This window comes from Pseudopodoces humilis, chromosome 10, assembly GCF_049639895.1.
Source record: "Pseudopodoces humilis isolate 2021_Gansu_Grassland_sample_001 chromosome 10, ASM4963989v1, whole genome shotgun sequence".
Taxonomy (NCBI): Eukaryota; Metazoa; Chordata; class Aves; order Passeriformes; family Paridae; genus Pseudopodoces; species Pseudopodoces humilis.
Window position 1 is genome coordinate 22,779,685 of NC_142209.1, and position 22,281 is coordinate 22,801,965.

Sequence of the window (22,281 nt, forward strand, 5' to 3'; positions counted from 1 at the left end):
AGCGAACAGGTGTGAGCCAGAGCAAGGTGTCCCACAGGCCATAACCAACAAATAACTAATTGGCATCTATGCAAATTAGGGCAAAGATCCAGCCAAATTATGATGAGGCACTGTGCCATCCTAATAGACTCACATTAACAAGGATGCCAAGACGCCATAAATTTGCATTATCCACATTTATTTAGAGCAGGATTCCCAGCTGGGAAGTTCCACATGGCTGTCCATCCCAATCATACACAATTATGATGGGAAAAGACCTCTCTGACTAATCCAGCATCCTGAAATAGTTTTCAGCAGGCATTTAAACATTAATAATTACTTTAAAATGCTCCCACTCTTCTACTTCAATAAATCTTTGGGAAGTGCATTTTTGTTGTCTTTGTACAAAATGAATAAAAAATTTAAACAATTAGATTTCCTGGTTGAAGATGTATGAGCCTTTTCAGCTTGGTAAAAAGGAAAAATGAATTATTTTTTCTGCAGCAGCAGCAAGGTTCCTGACTATGTAATAGCAAAGAAAAAAACCCCAAAACTTCGAGGTTGCTTTTGTGAAAAATGGAGAAACTGGTAACTTAAACCTTCAAGAAACAATTTGCAAAGACAAAAGTGCTGAGAGGGTGTGAATTATTGAGATGAAACACGAGATGATACTCTCTTATTACTCCTTGAGCTAATGAATCTCTGAAGGTTTGTCTTTTCTACTAAGAAGATGATGAGCTACATCTTAATCCACACCCTATGAAGTGGAGGGGGCACAGCTGGTGAACACTCTCCTGCAGCTCGGAGTTCCTGTGAAGGCATGTGGGATGCCCAGAGGTTCTCCATTCACCCCGACACTACGGGCTTGGATCCCGCCGTGTCCTGCTGGAGGAAATCTGTGGCGTTTCTCCACTGTGTCTACGTGTAAAACACCGGCAAGGTCCTGCACTCACCCGAGATTTCCAGGGACAATTAAGAATTTATTGACAGGGAAGCTGGATTCTGCTGGACATCTGAGCTGATCGCGGGTCACAGCGATAAGGACAGGATGACGCACAGAAAGTTCTACCTGAATATGAGGAAGAACTTAACTCTGTGGGTTATCAACACTCGTTCAGATTGCCCACAGAGATTGTGGAGTCTCCCTGAACCGTGCTGTGACTGCGATTCTGTGATTCTACATTTCTGCCAATCTGTGAATCACAGAATGAGTCAGGCTGGAGGGGACCACAGTGGCTCATCTCCTCCAACCTCCCGGCTCAAACAGGGTCGCCCCAGAGCACGGGGCACAGGATGGCATCCAGACGCCTCTGGAACATCGCCAGGGAGGGAGAAAAAACGCTGCCCTCAGGCCCGCGCGACACTCCCCCAGGGCGCATCCCGATCTCACACCTCCCAGCCTCCTCCTGCCTGTCAGGCAGCCCTGGCACGGACGCAGAGGAGGTTCCGCCCGACGGGGCCGCCGCCGGCCGGGACTGCCCTACCTGGGCTCCCCCTCACCCTCCCTCAGCGCCCACAAGCCTCGCTCCTCCTCCCGGCCTCGAGCCGCTGTTCTCGCGATAGCGGGCAGCGGGCGGCGCGCGGGGCGGGGGGCGGTGCCGCGGCGGCCGCGCTCGCTGACAGGCGGCGGGAGCGGGAGCGCGCGGCATGTCCGCGCCCGCGCGCCCCGCGCGCAGGTGCCCGCGGTCGCCGCGCCGCCCCGGCGCTCCGTGACCGCCGCCCGCCCCGCCCGCCATGGGGCCCCGGCCGTGCCGCCGCCGCCGCTGAGGAGGAGGAGGAGGAGGAGGAGGAGGAGGAGAAGCCGCCGCGATGAGGAAGGGCCGCTCACGGGGGGACAAAGCGGCGCCGCCGCCGCCGGCGGGGAGGGAGCCCGGGCGGGCGGTGTCCGGCAGCGCGGCGGAGCGCAGCGCCGCCCTGCTGGGGGGCGGCGGCAGGAAGGAGCCGGAGGACGCCCGGGCCGCGGGGGCGCCGGAGCGGGTAAAGCCAGGGCGCGGGGCGGGGGTCGCCGTTGTTATGGAGACGCGCCCCGCGTGGCGGGGCCGGTCCGCGCCGGGCCGGGACCGCAGCGCTCCGGCGGGGGAAAGCGGCCGGGGGCGCGGGGCGGGAGCGGCGGCGCCCGGTGCGGCGGCAGCCTCCGAGCATCCTCGCACCCTCTGTGCGCTCCCGCAGGTAGATGCCCCCAAAAGAGGGAGGGGTGGGAACGGTGGCGTGTCCGTGTCGGTGCTGACGGCGTGGAGTGAGTGAGTGAGTGAGTGGTGCGGGAGCCGCGGTGCCGGGAGCCTGCCCGCGTGCCGGGCGAGGCGAGGGAGGATGCAGCGAAATCGGGTGTGTGCTGTGTGCCGGCTGGTGTTACTAATCACAGCGTACATGCTTCTGGTACATCTACCGTTTGCAGGTCCCTCCTCATCGTGATGATAATTATGATGCATTTTCCAGCATTTTTAGATCTTAATTCCAGAAATTATTTATTTAGGAAACATACCGTACATTTGCAGATACTTGAAAATGCACAGGCTTGTTACATGTGGGAGTGTGTAAGTTCAGTATGTCCACTTTTATGTCTTTCATCCACAAAAAGAGGATCTACTTGGTGCTTAGGATTACAAGGATGAGAGACCAAAGAGATCCTAAACCAAAGTTTGAGATCATCAACGCTTTGGTTTGGTAATCCTAGTTTTACAAGAGATAAAAATGGGAGGTGACACTTTGCGATTGAAAAATGTAGGTAACAACTAATGCTATTTTTTTGTTTATTTGACGAGAAGAGAAAATATCACAAGTATGAAGATTCCTGGGATACAGTTATTCATTCCTCTGTTTTGTCATTTTTTGGAGCAAAGAGAAAACCTAGGTTTGTTGTCAAAAAGACGTTTTAAGTTTACGTTATTGTTGCAGTTGCCCAGGTTTATGCTATTTTAAAAATAATTTCTTAGGTGTTTTTTTGCTGCATTACATTGCCTTCAGTTATAGGAGCCTTGGGTTTTGGCTTTGACTAGTGAGTATCTCTTGAGTACGGATTTATCAGATTGGGCCCTTGAAGAGGAAACCTCTATTATTTTATTCTCTTGTGCTTTGTTAAGCCAGGTGGCTAAGAGGGGCTGCTGCTTTTGATGTTTATTATTTCCTGGAACAACTAAGGAATGCTACAATCTTTATTCAGGAAAAAAAATCGAAAATCAGACGAGTTCACCCGATGTCTTCCCAGCTGTCTGTAAAATAGACAAATTTTCAGAGCAACCAAATGCAGTAGCGAGGTTTTTGTTGTACTGTTTCAAGGTATTGTTTTATGATATTGACGAGGAAATGGAAGGAAATGATTTCCATTCTTAGTAGTGTGAATGAAACTTAGAGATCATGAACAGAGAACATTCTATGTATTGAATAACGTGTTGGGCAGTTTTGCTGAAACAACCCCAATGCTGCCAACCAGGGAAGGCTGCAAATTCAGAAGTGTCAGTTTTTGAGATGCACAAGGCTTTTAATGGGAAATAGTGCCAGTTTGTGTTTAACTCGGGTGCTCTGACTAGGACCTGAAGTGACTTGTAAGAGCAGATCTTTGTGTGCTGGCAGGTATTTGGTGTGATGGAGGAGGAGATTTTCAGCTGAAGTTAAGAAAGCTTCTACTCAGCCATGTGTGAGATACTCCCCAAACTTCTAAGGACAACCTCTCATCCCCTCTCACCTTTTGTCTTTCATTTAAGGTTTTGTAAGTGTGGTAAACAACTGCTGGTAAACAACTGCAAATAAATGGGTGTGTTGGACAAATGTGACAAACCATTTATGTCTTTAATACCAATAATTCAGCATTTATTTAAATACCGGTAGTTGGTAGTGTGCATGTGGTAGAAAAGGCCTTCTGAGATGCAGAAGACAGTGAGACTCTATTTTCACTGATCCAGCTTGTAGCTTGACAAGTATTTCCTTTGGGGCCACTTGTGATTTAAGTAGCCCTGTCATTCCCAAGCCTGTAAGGTGCCCTCAGCAGTGGCAGTGCAACAGTGTGCACAGCTGCAGCAAACCATTCTGGATTAAATTCAGATCTCTTTGTTTGCCATACATTTGCACAAGTTTGGGAGAGGCTGAGCTACTCCTGTGTTGAAAAAAGTCTTTATCAAACTACGACTGCAGCAGTTAATCACTGTACTGACCTTAAGGCCCTTGAAAATCTGGTCCTTTGCTGTGCTTATAGTTCCGACGTGCATACGATTAATGTTTGCACTTGCGTTACGCAAGAATGTGAGAATGACTGTACTTGGGCACATTAAAGATCCCTCTCGCCCAGTATCCTGCCTCTCCGAGCTGCCAAGAGCAGATGCTTGGAGAAGAGTATAGTGTATATTGAGGAAATGCCTCTCCCAGCCTCCAGTAATTTGTGGCTCATAGGTTTCCTGAACCAGAGGTGATATTTGTTTTTAGAGCCCCCAGTGGGTTTTTTCTTCTACGAATTTGTCCAATCAGTGTTTGAAGCCATGTATGCTTGTAGCATCCACAACATCCTGTGGCAGAGTTGTAGGGCTTAAACACATTTTGTGTGGAAAAAACCACTTATTTTTGTTTGCTTTTAAACTTTCTGCCTGCTTGGTTTCATGCCTTGCTTGTTCCTTCTTGTATTGGAAGAGGCAGTGAAAAAGAGAATCGGTGTTATTCTATGTGACTTATGGGGTGATGGCTTTTTATTTTATTACCATCCCTTGCTTGTGACTTTTCAAGAAGCATTTCAGAAAAGTTACTCTACCCCTTTCATTGTGCTTGCTGTCTTCTTTGCACCTTTTGCAGATGTATTCCTGATTGGTGGCAGTGATGCAGGAATCCAAGGAACAGGGTTTGGTTACAATAACTAGGACCAGCCACAGTATTTCACCATATGCCACACAGTAAACTTACATGGCATATTAGGTTTCATTCTTTCATATTCTGCATGCTTTTTCTGGACAATCTTTAAGCATTGAGTTGGCACTTCTGTGGAACCATGATAACTCCAGTCACTCTTAAGTGGTAATAACTATTTCAGAATTTGTCATTGTCTACATATTTTTTTTTTAATACTATACATCATTTTACATTTACCTGCTGTTTTACAGCCCACTTAAACAGTATCATTAAAGTCTTCTTCAGATCTTTGGCCATTGCTTTTACAATCTTCAATAATTTTTAAGTATTGTCAGCAAACTCTGTCACGTAAGTGTCAAGCTTGTTTACTAGGTTTTACTTTAAAATATGGAAGGTGTTGATCCCAGAAGAGATAGATCCTTGGGAGACTCCACTGGTGATCCTTCTTTTTTTGGGAAAGAGGCAAATTGCTCCAGCTTATTTCCTGTTCATCAGTCATTAATTTGTGACTGAATTGTCCTTCTTACTCTGTGACACTTCAGTTTCATTGAGTGAGGGCATCTTTGTCAAACACAGCCCACCTGGATTTCCGTAAAGGATCAGATTAATCACTGTATGTTTGCTAACTGCATTGAAGGAGAAAAATGGAAAGTTGAGGTGAAAGTGATCTGTTGCTTATGAATGACAGTCGCCCTCATCCAGAGGCATATTTCAAGCACTAGGCTGTTTCCATATCATGGTGATATAATTAGTTTTAGTGATATTTATAGTGAAAGATTTCACTTGGATCATAGCCAGTATTTGTCAGAATTGCTTTTATTAGCATTTTTTTTTCTTCTTCAGGTAGAGGACAGAGTTCTCGTAGGAAGGATTCTTCAGTCTCTAGAAGAGAGGGCCGTAGAGGGTTGTGATGGAGTTATACAACTCTGGTTGGTCTGCCAAGGGTGGGTAGCAAACAGTAACTCACTGTATCCTCTGGTATCAAGTGATGACTCAGGTTTTGCAAGAGGTGGATCTTCACGCTAAACGTAATATGTGTACTTGTATTTTTTTCCCCAAGAGATGTAATAGATGCAAAAGAGGAGATTTAGAGTGAAGGTTATTTAATAGGTGGACTGGATCCACCTTAGGATAACACGTGAAATCAGCTAAAATCTAGGAGAACACTGGAATGAAGCAAATGCATGATGCTTGCTTTTACTTGTCTGTATGGAATATCTTTGTTATTTTTTTTTTTTCATGAGGAATGGGAGCTAATGTGTCCCTAACAACTTTAAATGCTGTCTCCCTCTGAAAGCAGAGGGATCATAAACAGATGTAAGGAAAACTGAAGTATTGTGGCAGGTCTAGTGGGATGGAGGTTGAGAGAGAGTAAAAAAAGAGAATACTGGGCACTGATCATCACAGAATGACATTTTCTGCTCTAAAGGCATGAAGGGAACTAGGGAGTGCTGCCCAGGGATGCTTGCTTGGAGACGTGACGAGGTGAGGGAGGGAACAGAAGCAGACCCCATCACTTGTGACAAGCTTCCCCCTCTTGCTGAGGGTGGCCAGGGAAGGATTTATCAATAGATTCCATGACTTTGTGGAATCTCAACAAACAGTCTAAGGCTCTGTTGAGGAAATACCAGTTGCAGAGGCAGGATTTTGGAGTAGATGGACCGTTTGTTGTGTATAAGGTTTAACTCAGCTGCTGCTCATGAAGACCTGGACTGAAATGTTGCTAAACCTGAAGGCTCCCTTTGCTGTGTCTGTTTGTTGTATAGGAAATGTTAATGCCAGCAGGAAAAATGCAAACATAGTACAGGGAAAGGTCAAAAACCTCCTTAGTCCAGCTTAGTTTTGTGTGGGAGAGCTCTTTCTATAGGGCAGCCAGTGCAATGGGCTACCTGCAGCTGTAAATTCTGACCTACCTGGAGAAGGGAGATCCTGCATGTTCCTCAGACAGTACATTTAGTAATTTCTGCTTGGATAGAAGTATTTCTTGAGCTTTGAACAAGCTAACTGACTTAAATTAATTTAACAACGTCTGTCTCTTGGAAGTATAGTGCTACAAGCTTTCTGAGAGTAACAGAAATATTCCTTTTTCTCCATCTGCTTTTGAAACCTCGAAGTTCTTTATGTCCCAAAGCCAAAATGGAATACTGAGGTTATCTAATGTGATTTCCCCACATGTGCAGTCTGTGGAGCTTTCTGAGAGATAAAGTGAAACATCTCTCTTAGAAACTGATCTTATCTTAGCATTAGATCATGGTGTGTTTGTCACCTCTTCTGAAAGCTCTGCCAGTGTTTAATTATTCCTGCCGTTAGAAAACTAAAAGACATCTTATTTCAATGCTTGTTTTGTCTAATGGCCAACTTTCAGCTGTGGAATATGCCTGTGCTAGCACAGGCAGTAAAAATTCTCTACTATCTGATCTCTTTTCCATGTAGAAGTATTTGAAATGTAAAATTGAGCTTTGGTTGGAACAGGACACACTGAGTTCTTTTGCTTCTAGAACTCTGTGCTTTTCCCTCTTGATTGTTCTTGGATTGTTTGCCAAACCCAGGTAATATTCTGGCAGCAGCCTAGAATAGTGTGATCATAGACAAGCTTACTCCTTCACTACTGTTTGATACTTGTCTTTTTACAATTTTGGGGATTGCATTACCACAATTGGGTGTGTCATATTTGTCAGAGAGGGTTTTGTAACATTATGCATGTGTGGGTATTTCTCCTCCATCTATGAGTAAAATCATGCAAATTGGTCCAAGACTATTTATAAATGATAGGTTAGAAAGCTTATTACTCCTTTCATATTGTCATTATATTTTGTTTCCTTTTTTTTTTTTTTTTTTTTTTTTTTTTCCTGGAAGGAATAGCAAAGGATCTTTTCCACTGACTTCTCACCCTGTTCTTTTTTGGAAAGCAGTCAGTGAGCAGCAGGGAAAAACTGGCCAAACCCCAGAGTGCTACTCAGATTTATTTTGTCTCCACAGCTGCAGAGAAGCTGTTACCATGCTTTCCTTGCTGCGTGGCAAGCCTAGGAACTGGAGAGATCTTTCTTTTTTCCTAATTATAACTTCTGTACTTCAAATATAATAAGTGTTTTCTTTTCCCTCTAGGTGACATCAGTGCTAGTAAAGGCAGTACCCCTGATGTGATGAGCCCTGTATGTAGACTGCAGAACAGTTTGGTGTTCTTTGGTTATTTTTGCCATAAGTCTTCCCTTTTGATTGACAAGTGAAGAATAAAGTTTTTGGAGTTGAGTTGTCACTTTGCTTCTCAGTTTTCTCTGCAGCTCTGACTCTCAGGTTCCTGATCACAGCTCAGTTGCAGCTCCCCCAGCCATGGACCCTGTGAGTAACAGCTCACAACACTCAAAGCTGTTCTTTATAACTTCATGTCAAAACCTACAAGATGGGATGAAACTTAGTCTGAAGACAATGGAGGTTTATTTTCAAAATTCAAGCACATAAACTGAATCAAATGGACTTACTGCTATCAGTGGAGATTGCATTTGCAATCAAGTGGAGTTTTTACTATTCACATTACATATTGTATAAAAGCAAGTATAGCTCAGTCATAGCCAAATACATTCTGTAAACATCATTGCCTCTTCTTATTAAAGGAGGGATGGAATGCTGCTAACTTCTAGGAGATCAGGAACCATCAGTTTACATAAATGCTTATTGACACCTGTTCTGTGATGTTGTTCAGGGTTGATTTTAGAGTAGTTCTGACCTGTGCCTCTTGTCAAGGGAGCTGAAGAAAGTTCCTGAGGAGGACATTGGTAAAGACTACTAAATTACAAGTTGTAATTGCACCTTGCCATTAAAAACTCAGTTACTGTTTGCAGACCTCAGACTCCTTTTCTCATCTTCCTTTGTTGCTGTCTCTTTGTCTTGTGGCAGGAAGAAAAAAAAAAAAAGTGCTGTTTTCTAATGAAAAGATGCACAATTCTAGCCTGTGGAGCTTCTAATATGGTTAACTGGAGTCCAGAGTGCATGGCTGGCTGGCAGGCATTCTTACTGACCTTATTTTCTGAAGTTTATTCCCTTTTCTATGGAGAAATAAAGGTAATGAAGAAGCCAGGGCATAGCTGCGAAGGAATCAGATGTTCTCTTATGACATGCGTAGTTCTGTCTTTGTTTTCCTCTTGGTCCTTTTCCTGAGGAGGCAGGAAAAGAAACCAGAAAGAACGAATCTGTCAGTGCCCCATAGGTGTGTCTCACTGCCTGCCATAAGCTGATCCTTGTTGGTGCCAGAGCTGCTTCTACCTGACTTCTTCATTAGCCATCGTTTTGCCTTTCTGTGTCCTCATCAGAGATGGCAGCTCCTGGCCACCTGTTCCTCTGAGTTCACTTGTGCCTTCATCCTAATGTTTAAAAATATGGGGTGTTGAAAATAAGGCAAATAGTCATCTAAAAGCAGGTAAAGGGGAATAGAATCAAGGGATCAATTCTGTAATGTGCTTATTAGATAATAATAGAACTGAGCCAAAAGATAGATCCAGACACAGACAAAAGGGATGTGGAGTCAAGTGACCAGTTCTGCAAAGGGCTTGTTGGATAGGAGTGGCACCAGAGGGCTGATAGCATTTCTCTGGCCTGAGAAAATGGAATCATCACTTCTCTCAAAGTTGAGTATTGTAATGGACAAACCTCTTTTGTTTAAATCAATAACTAGGTAGGCATTGCATCAGCAGCTTAGATGATTCAGCTTGTCCATGTGAGATTTCGATTTCCTGTCACAAGAGTAAGAGCAAATACTGTATTAGCCACATTAATTTAATATCTTGAATATTAGAATAGCTAAGCAGGCAGTGAAAAGATGCAGTACACTGCATTTCTTGTCCAAAAGCGGAATAGAAATGAAGGAGCCAAGAGAACTCTTCTATCAGAAGTGCCTGGGTTTGGTGTGGCACTGCTTTTCTTTAGAATAATTATTAGCCTTAAGGGGAAAGCTGCTGCTGCTTACTGTTGGTTACAGAGCACTTGAGGATAACAGTAAGGTGCTGTCCAAGGCTAGGATTAGGCATTTGCAAAACACTCAAAGATTTTGGATATATTCCTGACTGGATGCTTTGGGAAACCAGGGAACATATCTGAATGTTATTGTGTTGGAGTAATGGATATGAGTTATTGACTTTACACCTAGCAGTTGACTTCCTGAGCAAGCTCATCTGCCTTCTTACAGCACAGAGTGTAAATGTTGTCCTGCCTGTCAAGGTGATTCTTAAGAGTCTTTAAAAGGGCCAGTTCTTTATTTTTCTCTGATAGATATTTTTTATTGCCCATGCTGCCTGCCATAAGCCATCATAGCTTTAGTGCTATAAGAAAGGCAGTGGGTTATTGTAGATATGATGGTAGGCATTTATTTAAAATAAACGTTTTTTTAAAGCCTTATTTAATTCCTATTCATGGAAGCTGAGTAACTGAAGCTTATAAAGCAGTGAAGACCACCGAGCTGGTGAGCTATTTGAAACTAAACCAAAATGCTTTATTCCCCCAGCAAGACTTTGTTCCTCAAGAACTACAATAGATAAGTGGACAGGTCATGTGGAGTCTCAGTGATTTCATTTCCACATCAAATAATGATGTGCTGTGGTTAGTGTATTTTTGTAGTGATGTTGTAGTGTTTGAAACCTGGTGAAAATGCTGCTCTTTGAAGGAAGAAACATGGACACTTAAAAAACTACCTTTGAAACCACATTTAGAACTTTTTAATTCCACTAAGCTGTGTCTTTTGTGAGTTTTTTAATTTACAGTTAGGTCCCATGAACCCTAAATCTAGTTATCTGTCAGAAGTTATTTTCAAATGTTCTGTTATAAATACTGTGTTAAAGTGCAGTGGGGGAAGTGGGTTCAAGACTAACAGCCTAGTCTTCCAATGATTTAGAAGTCTAGCTTATAAATTTTTACAATTTGAAATTGTTCAAGTGTTAATGGAGTCCATTATGTACCTGGAAAATAGGATGATGCTGTGTTTCTTTCCAGTAAAAAATACTGTCTTTGCTATTGGAGTTGCATCATAAATATTTTCACTTTTTGTTATACACATAGTAAACATTTCTACCAATAAAATATGTTTTAAAACCTTTTAGTTGGTCTGGATTTTTGTGAATGTAAAAGCAAGACAGCAATTCAGAACATTCTGTGTATGTGTTTAAAATTTCCAGAAGTGGATGGGACTGTTGAGGATGGACTGTAGAGAGTGTAAGAATTTTTGAAATGTAATTTCTGATTCAGTTTCAGTCCACACACATCTTCATCAGCTGTCTGTATAGGAAGATTTTCTCTAATGATTTTTGTTACATGGTGTGAGAAGCAATTCATCATAAACATTCTCAGCTGTTTGTAGCCAAAATAAGTTAATTAGTTAATTGATTGATACTTGGGTAATTTTTGTCTTGACATTTACTGAGTCCTGTTGTGTTCTGAAGCTCTTGTAGGTGTTTGACATATCAGCTAATTCAGCTAATGCTAAAAATACTTAACAAGAGTTATAATAAGAAGCTGATTTTCAGTGCACATCTGGAATGCACCTTCCAGTATCTGCTCATTGTTCAAACACCCAGCAATCCATTCAGGACAGATTTCCAGTGAAGTTTTTGCTTCTAAGGGGCTCATTCAGCTGGTCCTAATTTACTGAGGTGACTGCAAGCTGTCTTGTGGAAATGGGCTCGATGTACACTCTGTGTGTTTATCACTTGGATATGTTATCTGCTAGCTCAACAGGATTAAAAACCAGTAATAGATTGTGTAGGTCCTGCCATCCCTGTTGAATTTCTCCTGTGGGATTTGATGGAAGAGTTCACAGAGCAGATTGTCTTTCAGGATGGAAGAGACAGTACAGAAAGGTTACAATAGTGAAAAAATGCTGACCTACAGCGTTCAGAAGGCACTTCTGCTAAAGACTAAATCATGTATGCAGTTAGACCCAGTTTGAGACATTTTACTTTGTTAATCCAAACAAAAAAAAAAACTAAGTGGAAAAGTTATATCCACTAAAGAGTGAGGAGAATTCAATCTGTGGGATGAAAACTTGAGAAAACATTTCAGCTGCATTTCAGGAAGCTTGAAGACTTCTATGAAATGCAGTACTTGTCAGATTGATTAATTGATGCTCAAGCCTGTTTTCCTTTTATCCTTTGAAAATACAGCTGTCATGCTTTGAGCTCAATAATAACGATTCAGAAAACCTAGTTTTCTAACACATTAGTTTTCTAATATGCCTTTCTGGTGCTATCTTTGATGGGAACTTGGCGCTGCTGCCTGTGCAGGTTGTTTTCATCCCACTCAGGGTCATACACGTGCAGAAGGATTGCACAAACACCTGCAAATGGTTTAAGTGTAGTTCCATGTTTCCAGGAAGGCTGTCTCCCTGTGCATGTGGAGTTCTTTTGGTGGTGCCTCTTGGGGTAGGACAAGGAGTAATGGTTTTAAACTGAAGGAGTGTTGATTGAGATTAGCTATAAGAAGAATTTTTTACAAATAGTGAGATATCCAGTGAGATACACTGGATTAGGTTGCTGAGAATGGTGGTGGGTGCCCCATCTCTGCAGGGATTCAAGGTCAGGTTGGAGAGGATTTTAAACAACCTGGTAGAGTGAAAGGTGTCCTTGCCCATGACAGTGGAGTTGGAACAAGATGATCTTTAAAGATCTCTTATAGCCAAAACCAGTATATGATTCTATGATTTCCAGATATCCCAGGTGCTAAACGAGAAATTTGCTTCTCTTTGCATGCATTGAAGGGCATACAGCTCAGAATCATCAAACTGTGTTTCTCTGCACTCTTAAAATACCATCTGTCATTATGAAACAAGTGCACAAATGACAAAACTACCTTTGTGTTCTATGCAGCTTTCAGAGAATACCACTTCACCAATGCAAGCAGAGTGTTAAACTCCAGACAAAACTAGACAAGTGTGTGTAATGTCAGTGTGGGGTGCTACTTGGAAAAAATGCACTGATAGTGGAATGATTTCATCTCTAGCAATGTTTCTTTGATGTTTGTTCTGTTAATCTGGTAGCCTCTGTTCATTGAGGACTAGCAGCAGCTCTGATGACTGTACCTTACTCCAGTTTTATTGTAAAGGAGCTTTTATAATGCCCCAGAGCAAGGAATCTGAAAAATGGAATGCCTAGTAATTGAAACAGGTTTATTAGTTGCTAAAATCACACCATTCAGTATTTAGTGTATTTACAAGCATCTTTATTATCATAAAAATAACATTTTAATATGGAGTCTTTTAGTAAAGACCTTTGGAAGGAAATGAGGGAATCAAGTCAGAACTGATGTCAAGTATTCTGGACAGCACCAGAAGATCAGAGAACAAATGAATAAATTATAATCACTGTTTTAGAGAGAAAGCTTATAAATGAGTTGTATGGTTACTGCAGTGGCTGAAGACATTTAAATATCCAGGCATAGATGGATGCAGTGGCATATTGGTAGCAACTATGTCTATATTAATTGACTTAAATTACACCTGTGCAGTATGAAGGTGGCAAAACTATGACCCTGAAAGTTAAATTATTCACTGATTTAGTTATTTGTATATTCTTTGACATTTACAGTAATCCCTGTTTTTAGGACAGGAGAATCTGTTTACAGGACTGTTTTGCCACTTTAGCAGACACTTTAGCAGAAGTGTCTGCTGACTCGAGTCTTTGTTTGAGCTCAAGGCACAGTGGTGTTCATAAACCTAACACTTGGGCATTGTTTCTGTTCTCAGGCAGAAGGGAAGAAATAAGTCTTGTCCTTGAAAGAAATTCTGGCTTTTGATCCTTTGTGATGGGACTGTATTACCCTGCTTGGTGAGGAGAAGCTTTTGTGCAGATTGTAGAGTGTCCATTTCTTTGTGCAGACATTGATAAGAATTGTGAATTAGTTTATCTTTGACTGCCATTTAATGGGAATTCTGTTAAAAGAAGCTAAGGACTAAGCACTTATTGTGTCTAAGGGTTGACTCAATTTTATTTAGTATTAAAGCCACTGGTAATTTTATTTACAGTTTTATAATAAATTGATAATTTTTTTCCCTGTTCTCTACATGCAGATCTGCTGTTGAATCTCAGGGGAAATTTGTTCTCAGGAAAAACTTCACACAAGTGCTTCTTATTTTTGGCTCTGAATTGATCTGCTTATCTCATTTGTGGTAGGAAATGAGAAGGTTGCAGATGCTTCATGGAAACAAAAATATTGATGCCAAGGGATTGGAACTTTCACAAATTATTAATTTTTTTTCATGCTGGAAGTAGAGTTCCAGCTCAGTGATGATGACACCAAATTAAATTGTATCTTGGTCTCTCTTTGACATGTATATGAACAAATAGTATTTTAACTTCTAGCAGTACACTGGTTTTTGTTATATTTTATTTTGCCAGCAATTTCTGTCTAACTACAGATGATTTCACTACTGCTACTATACAGATCATATCTGTGATCTATAAAAGAATCCTGGGCAAAAAAATTAGTGTTGCTAAAGTCGATTCCTGTTGTGTTTTCTGGTTTCATACTTTTCTTTATGCAATATTTGTTATTCAAGTGAGCTTTAATGCTTATGATCAAGTCTTAAAATTGTATTACTATCTGTAAGCAGCCATTCTTTGTCTGATTAGAAAATCCCCTTGAGCTCACCTGAGTGATTCTCCACTGAAGTACAGTTTATGAGTTACTTTTTAATTTTCTTTGTAAGCAGCTTCATTTAAAATAAGCCTTGGAATAGCAGTTGGGAATGGATTTCTTTCCTCTGCCCTCCTTAGTCTTGGAACAATTTTTTGCAGGCAGTATCTCATACTGGACCAATAGATACTTTTATTCAAGCTTGTACTTCAAAATTAATGACTGTGAAACATTTTTCTTTGGAAATTGCTTTTTGCAAAACAAGATTAGAGCTCTGCATTATTAGTAAATAAGTAATTTTTATACAGCACACACATTTTAATGCAGCGTTATTGTTCACTTGCCAAACTTTGTATTTTCAGCTGGTATTTTAATTTAAAATATATTTTATTTGTGCCTTAGACATAGAAAAGTCTATATTGTTTTGGATCAAGAATCAAATATCAATACAGATAACACCTCTTAGGTTTTCCAATTCAATGTAGGAGTTCCTTTCTGCAATGTATAAAATCAGATGAAACTTTCTTCTTGGTTCTATTGCTGTGAAGCAATTGTTTGTGTAAATTCAATGAACTTAAAACTTACTGCTAGGTTTTGTTCATCTCTGTTCCTAAAAAACCAGGGAGTTTACATTCCAAATAAAAATTAATTAGATTGTAACATTTTAGTGGGCATTAAACAGAGTTTACACAGGTAGATATTTTATGTTGGTTTGTTCTTTAGCTGTGAACGAGACAGTGAGACCAAGTCATGTGCACAAAAATCAATATAGTTGGAGATCTGAAAGCTCCAAAGTGAGCATCAGCGTTGCAGGGAATGAAGGTGCCCTGCAGAATCCTCTGGTCAGTCTCCTTTTTATAGGCAATATGAAATCATAGGTTTCTTTGCCTACACAGGTTGAAAAGCAGCTGTTTTTGCTGCTTGCCTGGTTCCACGAGCAGTTCCCATGCTAGTCTTGTCTCACAGCGTAATTGTGCTAAGAGGAGTCAAGTTCAGTGTTTTCCGTGTAATTAATATCTGAATAAATCTGTGAGGAACTGACAAACATGCCAAGTCTGGTTTGCTGATGCTGTGGATTAGGGTCTTTAGCAAATCTGAACATGCACCTCTATTTATCCATGTAAAACCTAATAGACAAGAATAGAGAAGATAAATGAGTACTTGATAACACACAGGATGCTCAAAAGAACTTGCAGTAATCCCAGTGATGCTGGGACACATCATATGCTTAGCGCATCTTTTGAGTCTATTGAAAGAAAATCTTCAGAGAGAAGGTGTTTTGATGTCTTATAAAATCAAATTTTATTACAAATCCCCCCTTTTTTTGGGGTCATATTTCTTTTAATCCTTACAGCGTATGAGTAAGAATGATGAATTACAGAGTTGTTTTGTTTTATCTGGCCAGGAGTTAATTTCCCTGCTCCATACAACCTTTTAATGTTTGCAGTACTCATGCTAGAAGAGCAATGATAAAGGAATGATGCTTTTAATGCTCAGTGTCTTTGTTCAGTCTGGTTTTGTTGTCAGTGCAGCTTCTGAGCCTGGTGTGGGGTTTGGAGTCTTGATAGATTGATTGTGGTTTCTTTGAGGCTCTGTGAAGTCTGATACAGACTTTAGAGGCTCTATTTCTTTTTCTTCCCTTGATGAAATTAATTTGGCTTTAGGCATTTACCAGCTGAATTCAAGAATTACATTTCCCTTTTGGCTGTTGGGGAGACCTTGAAGTAGGGTTGAATATTTTGTTTAAGCCATTTGTGTTTTCATGTAAGGACCAAACATTCAAGTTGATATAATTTAATCATCAATTACTTTGTCTTTTAGACTGTAGTTCCATTAGGAATAAAACAATTCTGCATCTCAGTGGGCCTCAGAAAGGAGCTAATAATGTACACAGTTATAAATATTTACCTTTTCTTTTTAACAAGCTTTTTCATGTGATCCTGCAGCTGGGACACTTGACAACAAAGTTAACAGCATTAACTGCCCTGATGAAACATTAAATCTTCTAATTAATTTGTTCTCATCAAACATGCCTTGTAGTTGTTTCTTGAAGAGTTAACAAGAAAAGAAATCTCATTGAAGAACAATATAAGGAGGGTATATCTGATATTATAGGCTTCTACTGGATCTTTTAGGCAACATTACTTTTTTTTTTTTCTGGTTTGTTCAGTTTTAACAGTGGGATTTTTTTCTAACACAAAAAGTTGAATTTGTAACTTTTCTGTCATCTGTGTTAACTGCAGGTGAGTGTACAGAGGGAGCTGTAGGTGTTTAGAATGGTAAATGTGTGCATGATGTGTTGAAAACATCACTGTGGCAAATTACACTTGGCTTTGCAGTCATTTTGAAAACTTAATATTGACATTAAGTTCAGTTTATATGTTTACTGTTGTAGGAACGTTGGAATTTATTGCAAAGTTCTTCAAATAAATCTACTACAGAGAAAAATAGTGTAGAACTCTGTTCTGTCTTCAAAATTCTGTCACTTTTATATAATGCAATACATTCTGTAAAGCTTTTCTCTGTTGTTGGTCATAAACCAATATATTACAGCTCCTAAGAGGCTATGTTGATTTACTGTAATTTTCCTTGATTCTGCTGTCTCTGACATTTTTCAGGGTGCTGCTGACAAGTACATGAGTTAAGCAGATACAGTTAAAAAGAGACTTAGTTGCAAGTTCTTATTTAGCCTACAATTTTGGTCACATGTAGGCTTATCCCAGCTTCCTGGTAAATTGCTGCCCCTCTCCTCTCGATGTGTAATGTCCAGACTAGAAAGTTAAGGCAAATTTCAGTCCTAAATACTAAAGCATAAATACTGTGATTCCACTGTGAATTGCTACTTACATAGATATATATTTGGTCTGTGATCTGTTCTCTAGGCCTTTAATTTCCAGTGTATTTTAGAGTATATTAGAGCAGGCCTAATGACAGGATCAGATTTATCTTTCATTAAGAGTATGCACAGAGATTATATAAAGTGATGAGGAAAGGCTGAGAAGAAAAAGAATGATTCTCAGATATGCACACATCCCTGACACAACAAGCTTTTATCTTTTAAAGGACAAACAGTACTGTGTTAAAAAATAGAAAATGCTGCTTTCAATGTTGACTATTTTTGGTGCTTTCAAAAAATTCAGAAAGTATCAAGTTACCCTCAAGCTATATTGCTCATTGGTTATCTTCCTTACAATATAGGCTAATAACAGTGAATTCTTGGCCAGTTTATTGTAGTTAAATTTTCATTCTTCCTTCCAGCAGTTTGCTAGGATTCAGTTCCAGATGACCTAAGGTTGTTATGCTCATTAGGCTTGATAAAAAAGATTTCTCATTTTTCTTATTAATGGATTTCCTGTTCATAGAAAACTTTTGTGTAGATTGCCCACCCCCTGGCTAACAGTTTAACATGTTTTGACCTGCAGACTTGAATATTTGTCAGTCACAGTTGAGTGCTTTTGTGCATTGTCGAGATTGCGAGGTAGTTTGTGTTTGATGTAATTATAGCACAGTTACGTGCAAGGAAGTGTCCTTTGCATGATCTGTTACATCTTAAGTGCACTCCATAAAAACAGGGCTTGAAAAGTTTTATCCCAGTGTTGGTGTGATGCTGATGTGTCAGTCTTGCCGACTGTGTGATGCTTCACCTGGCAGTCAGAGCAAAACATAAATCCACACTTGCAGTATTCACCTGCCTTTTGGAGGTTAAAGACTTGTGCTGCTCTTTTGCAGCACCATTTAATGAATAATGGGGAAACAAAAGAGCTTCTGAAAATCCTTGCCGTGGTTTATGTGTTTGTTCATTTATTTCCTGCTTGGAAATAAATTGCTTTGAACTTTTGATTTTAGTTGCTTAATTTTTAATTGCTTGGAACTTTTCCTGTGCAATGAGGACTGAGAAGGATCTTTGTAAGTCTATTCTGAAATTACCAGATCAGGATTTTAACAGGGGATATTAGTATGATCAGGCAAATCGAGAAGCACATTTGCCTTGTCTTTTGTCTGCATCTCCTGTAACTATCTGGTTCTCCCATCTAACTGAGTGTGATAACCCAAATGAAAGATTGCAGGCAAGAGGAACAGAGTTAAGTGTTATTCCAGTATCAGCACTCTTTCAGTGCTTTTTCTGTGCAAGTGTGTAAGTGACTGAGCTGAGAAGTGCAGAGTCTCAAGAAAAGCTTTGGCCATTCTTCTTCATACCCTACTATTTCAAGTTATGAGCAAACTTCTGTGTACCTTTGTAGGGAGTGATAGCAATAATCTTTGCCTAGCAAATCAAGATTATGTGACGCTTTTATCTTCAGCCCTAAGCTTTGCAGGAATCAGCTGGCTGTTTGAACCTGATTTTTAGCTTGTGGCAAAAGCCACAAGCCGAAAGTAAATGAAGTTCTTTATCACCTTTGAAAAGAAATGAATGAAGAGAGACTCACAGTCCTTTTCACATGATGTGAACAAAGTGTTGTGTGTGCTTACTAATGCTTTCGTATCTAGGGTTGTAAAAATTTTTTCTTTTGAAAAGTGAAAGTCAAGTCCTTAAAATTATGGCATGTTCTGTGTAATCTATTCTTCAACTGCTTGCTCTGATAGATTTAGTAGTTTGAAAGCAAAATTTGGCTCTATCTCTGCAAAGACTTTATGCATCAATTTGGAATGTTGTGTAAGATTTTTGTGTTCTTTGTATGCATTGCTTTGGGGCAAGGACAGGGAAATATCTCTTCCTCTAGGTTTTTTCCTTCCTTGTTTTAGAGTGGTAATGTAATCTACTGCTATTTCCATGCAGTTCATCTGTGATCTGCAATATCAAAGCAGGGTTTTGATGGATGAGTGGAATAAATTGCAGTCTTATGAAAGACAGATCTATTGTTATCAAGCTAAAACTTTCCCTCTTCATTGTTTTGCTGACACAATATGGGCACAGAACTTAGAAAATGAAATTTTAAACTGGCTGTGTTGCCCTTAGCATTTTTTAAAACATAGCAGGCTGTCTCAGAAAAGTGCAGCTTTTTATTTTTATTTTTTTTTAGCTTTTTAAATATCTATTTGAAAAGTGACTTAAACACTGCAGAATGTGATTGGAGGCCCCTTCTTCCAGACTTTTTAACACTTACGTAGTCTTCTGAATATTACCCAAGTGTTTAATGAGCTTAGCAAGGAAAGGGTTCATGGAGAGGTTTCCATATGTAATATGTACCAAATCCATCTTGTCTAGAAGACAGCCTGGATTCTTTGGTGGGAAGCTGTTTTTACCTTTCCACAATTGCTTTCTTATCTCTGTGGTAGAAGTTTTGGTGGAAAGCTGAACTTGGGGACAGCTGTCACATGGAATGGCTTTTTGAGAAGCAGCTTATGCCACTGGGCTGACCTCAAAGGTGTGTGTAGGCAGGGTGATGTAGCTGATCAGATACTGGGGTAGGAGTAGGTGTGCCCTTCAGCTGGGGAACTTTTGATTTAGATATTATCAGATCTACAAGGCTTGTGTACTGTAACTCAAGAAGACACATTAAGAATTTGTAATAATATTTGCCAATAAAAAGAGACTGTGCATAGAGGGAAAAGGGGAAGGGTAGGGAAGTGGGCACATTCTTTGCTTGGTAAGCATTATCTGTATATTGTGTGGAGAAAGAGATGTAAAATACAGAAGTTGCTTGTAACATGACTTAGGGTACTTTTGTTTCTGACTTCAGTGCCTTTCCTTACCTGGTGTCCCAAGTGAATGAATTTTATTTAGTTGCAGTTCACTGAGAATGGTTGGTGAGAGGTGTCTTTGTGTGTGTGTGTGTTGAAGGGGAGGTGAAGATGCACCTGCAGGGGAAAAACCAAAACAACAAACCAAATGAAACCTCCAAAACACCAACAAACACCCCCAAAACTTTGAACAAAGAAGTACCAGTTAGAACACTTTACTTCAAGTTAGTCTTAGGCATTTTAATTTTAACGGCTGCTGATGTACACGGGGCCTTTCAACACAAGACTACTTTCAGGGAAGTAACTGTATACTGAAGGATGCTGGGAATATCTCTGGAATTGAAGCATGAGGAGTCTGAGAGGGTAGGCCTTAAGTGCCCACATTTGTAGGTGGTTTTTTTTTTTGTTTTTGTTTGTTTGTTTGTTTTTTTGAGGTGTAATTTCAGACTGTTTTTACAGTCTGAAATTTGCAGATGGTAAACGTGCCAGATTTCAGACATCACAGGCATAGGACACGCCTCATTGAAAGTGTGTGCATGTTTCTGTATGTCTACTTACAGTCAGATATACAGATATAACCGTGTTCTGCCATCCTGAATAGAAACAACAGACTCTCTGCCCTTGGCCTCTGCAGCTTTCAGAGTCCTCTGTACTGAGAGACTGCTAATGCTGCAATTTAATATTATTTAGCTCACTCCCAAGTACAGAGAGAAAGGCAGATGCCTTTTCAGCTCTCCAAATCACAGAAAAGGAGAAGGACAGGCTGCTGCGAATGAAGGACTTCAGTACCTTTGTGGGGAAGGTCAGAGACACATGAAAATGTGACACTCTTTACTCCAAGATGTGTACAAGTGACCATAAGATGTAAACAATTTTTCAGCTGAGCAGTTTTATCTGTCCCCTGCAGGTCACTTGTTTTTGAGCCCCTCCCCACTCTTGCACCAACACAACTTTGTAGCTGTGAACTGGGTGAGCGAGCTGACCTGCTCTGGTACCCAGCTGGCTCTGGTGATCCAGTTTAGATGCTGTGATGGCTGAAAAGTCTGACCAGAACCAGGGAAGAAGTTGTATCCAGAGCATCCTGGGAGAGGTGCACCACTGAAGCTGATGTGGAGCAAAGCATTGCTGTCCCTCAAACAATAACAAAGTTATTTGGTGTTATGAGGTGCCAGAAAATTTTGTAATTACAAGGAGATGGGGTCTGAGAAAGGTTGAGAATGAGTGACTCAGAGCTAAATGAGAATTCTATTTGAAATCCCAAATCATTTTTTTTTGTCATATAAAACCACTTTATTCATCTCTTTCCCCTCCCTTCTCTTCCCCTTGAGGTTTTAAAGAGTGTAGTCCTGGTCTGGATCTGACAGTTTGAGGCATAACACTGTAGACTGAATGGATTTGAATTAATGACTTCAGAAATAGATTTTGACTGGAATCTGCAAATTTTAATTAAAACCCATAACTGGTAAACTAGTTTTTGATTTAAACATAATTTAAGACTGTGTTAAATGGTGTGGTCATGTATCATGCAGGGAAAGTTTATTTTCTGCCTCAGATGAGATTTTTATGAGGATAAGCATGGCTTGAAGTGCTGCATAGCTAATGAGAGGCATTTGAAATAAAATGGAGGAGTCCATTAAAACAAGTGGAATGTTTCGCACTGCAGAGAAGGGAGAACTTGAACTCTTCAATCTGTGTGGGCTATAATGGAAAGTGTCACCTCTTCAAATCTATGTCTGGTAGCAAAGCTCGTTGTTCCTCTTTGGGTGTAGAATGAGAGTTTGACACCTCCAGAACAATGAAAAGCACGAGGAAAGCAGTGTGGTTGTGCTTGACACTGCTCTGCCTACTCAATTTTGACTGAAATTTTGCTGTATGCTGTGAAAGGAATTCACATGTGTGGGAGTGTTTCTGACACATACGTGTCTAATTTTGTTTGTAGTAATAACAAAGACATGACACAAAGGCTGATCCTTATCCTAGTTATTATTTAGTTATGCATATGGTCATCGTAGAGCTATAACTTATAATAGGAGTTTTGGGTTGCAATAGACATTGCAACAGTTTCTTTATAGGTATATTACTCATGGGCTGGATGGAATAAAGATTGAAGAAGACTGGAGAAAGTACTTTTGCTTTAGCAGGAAATAGCTTCAATCAAAGCTAAGCCTGTTTTTTCAG

The 22,281-nt window shown here is 40.4% G+C and overlaps 1 protein-coding gene across 4 annotated transcripts in view; it reads left to right on the top strand.

The window, feature by feature from the left end:
- The first annotated feature begins 1,788 nt into the window (after positions 1-1,788).
- MAST2 (microtubule associated serine/threonine kinase 2) overlaps positions 1,789-22,281 on the top strand; it is a 188,240-nt gene continuing 167,747 nt past the window's right edge. For all 4 annotated transcript variants that reach the window (XM_088060081.1, XM_014250772.2, XM_088060079.1 and 1 more), the window contains exon 1: positions 1,789-1,956. In XM_088060081.1, the coding sequence (XP_087916207.1) occupies positions 1,789-1,956 (168 nt within the window). The remainder of the gene's footprint in view (positions 1,957-22,281) is intronic.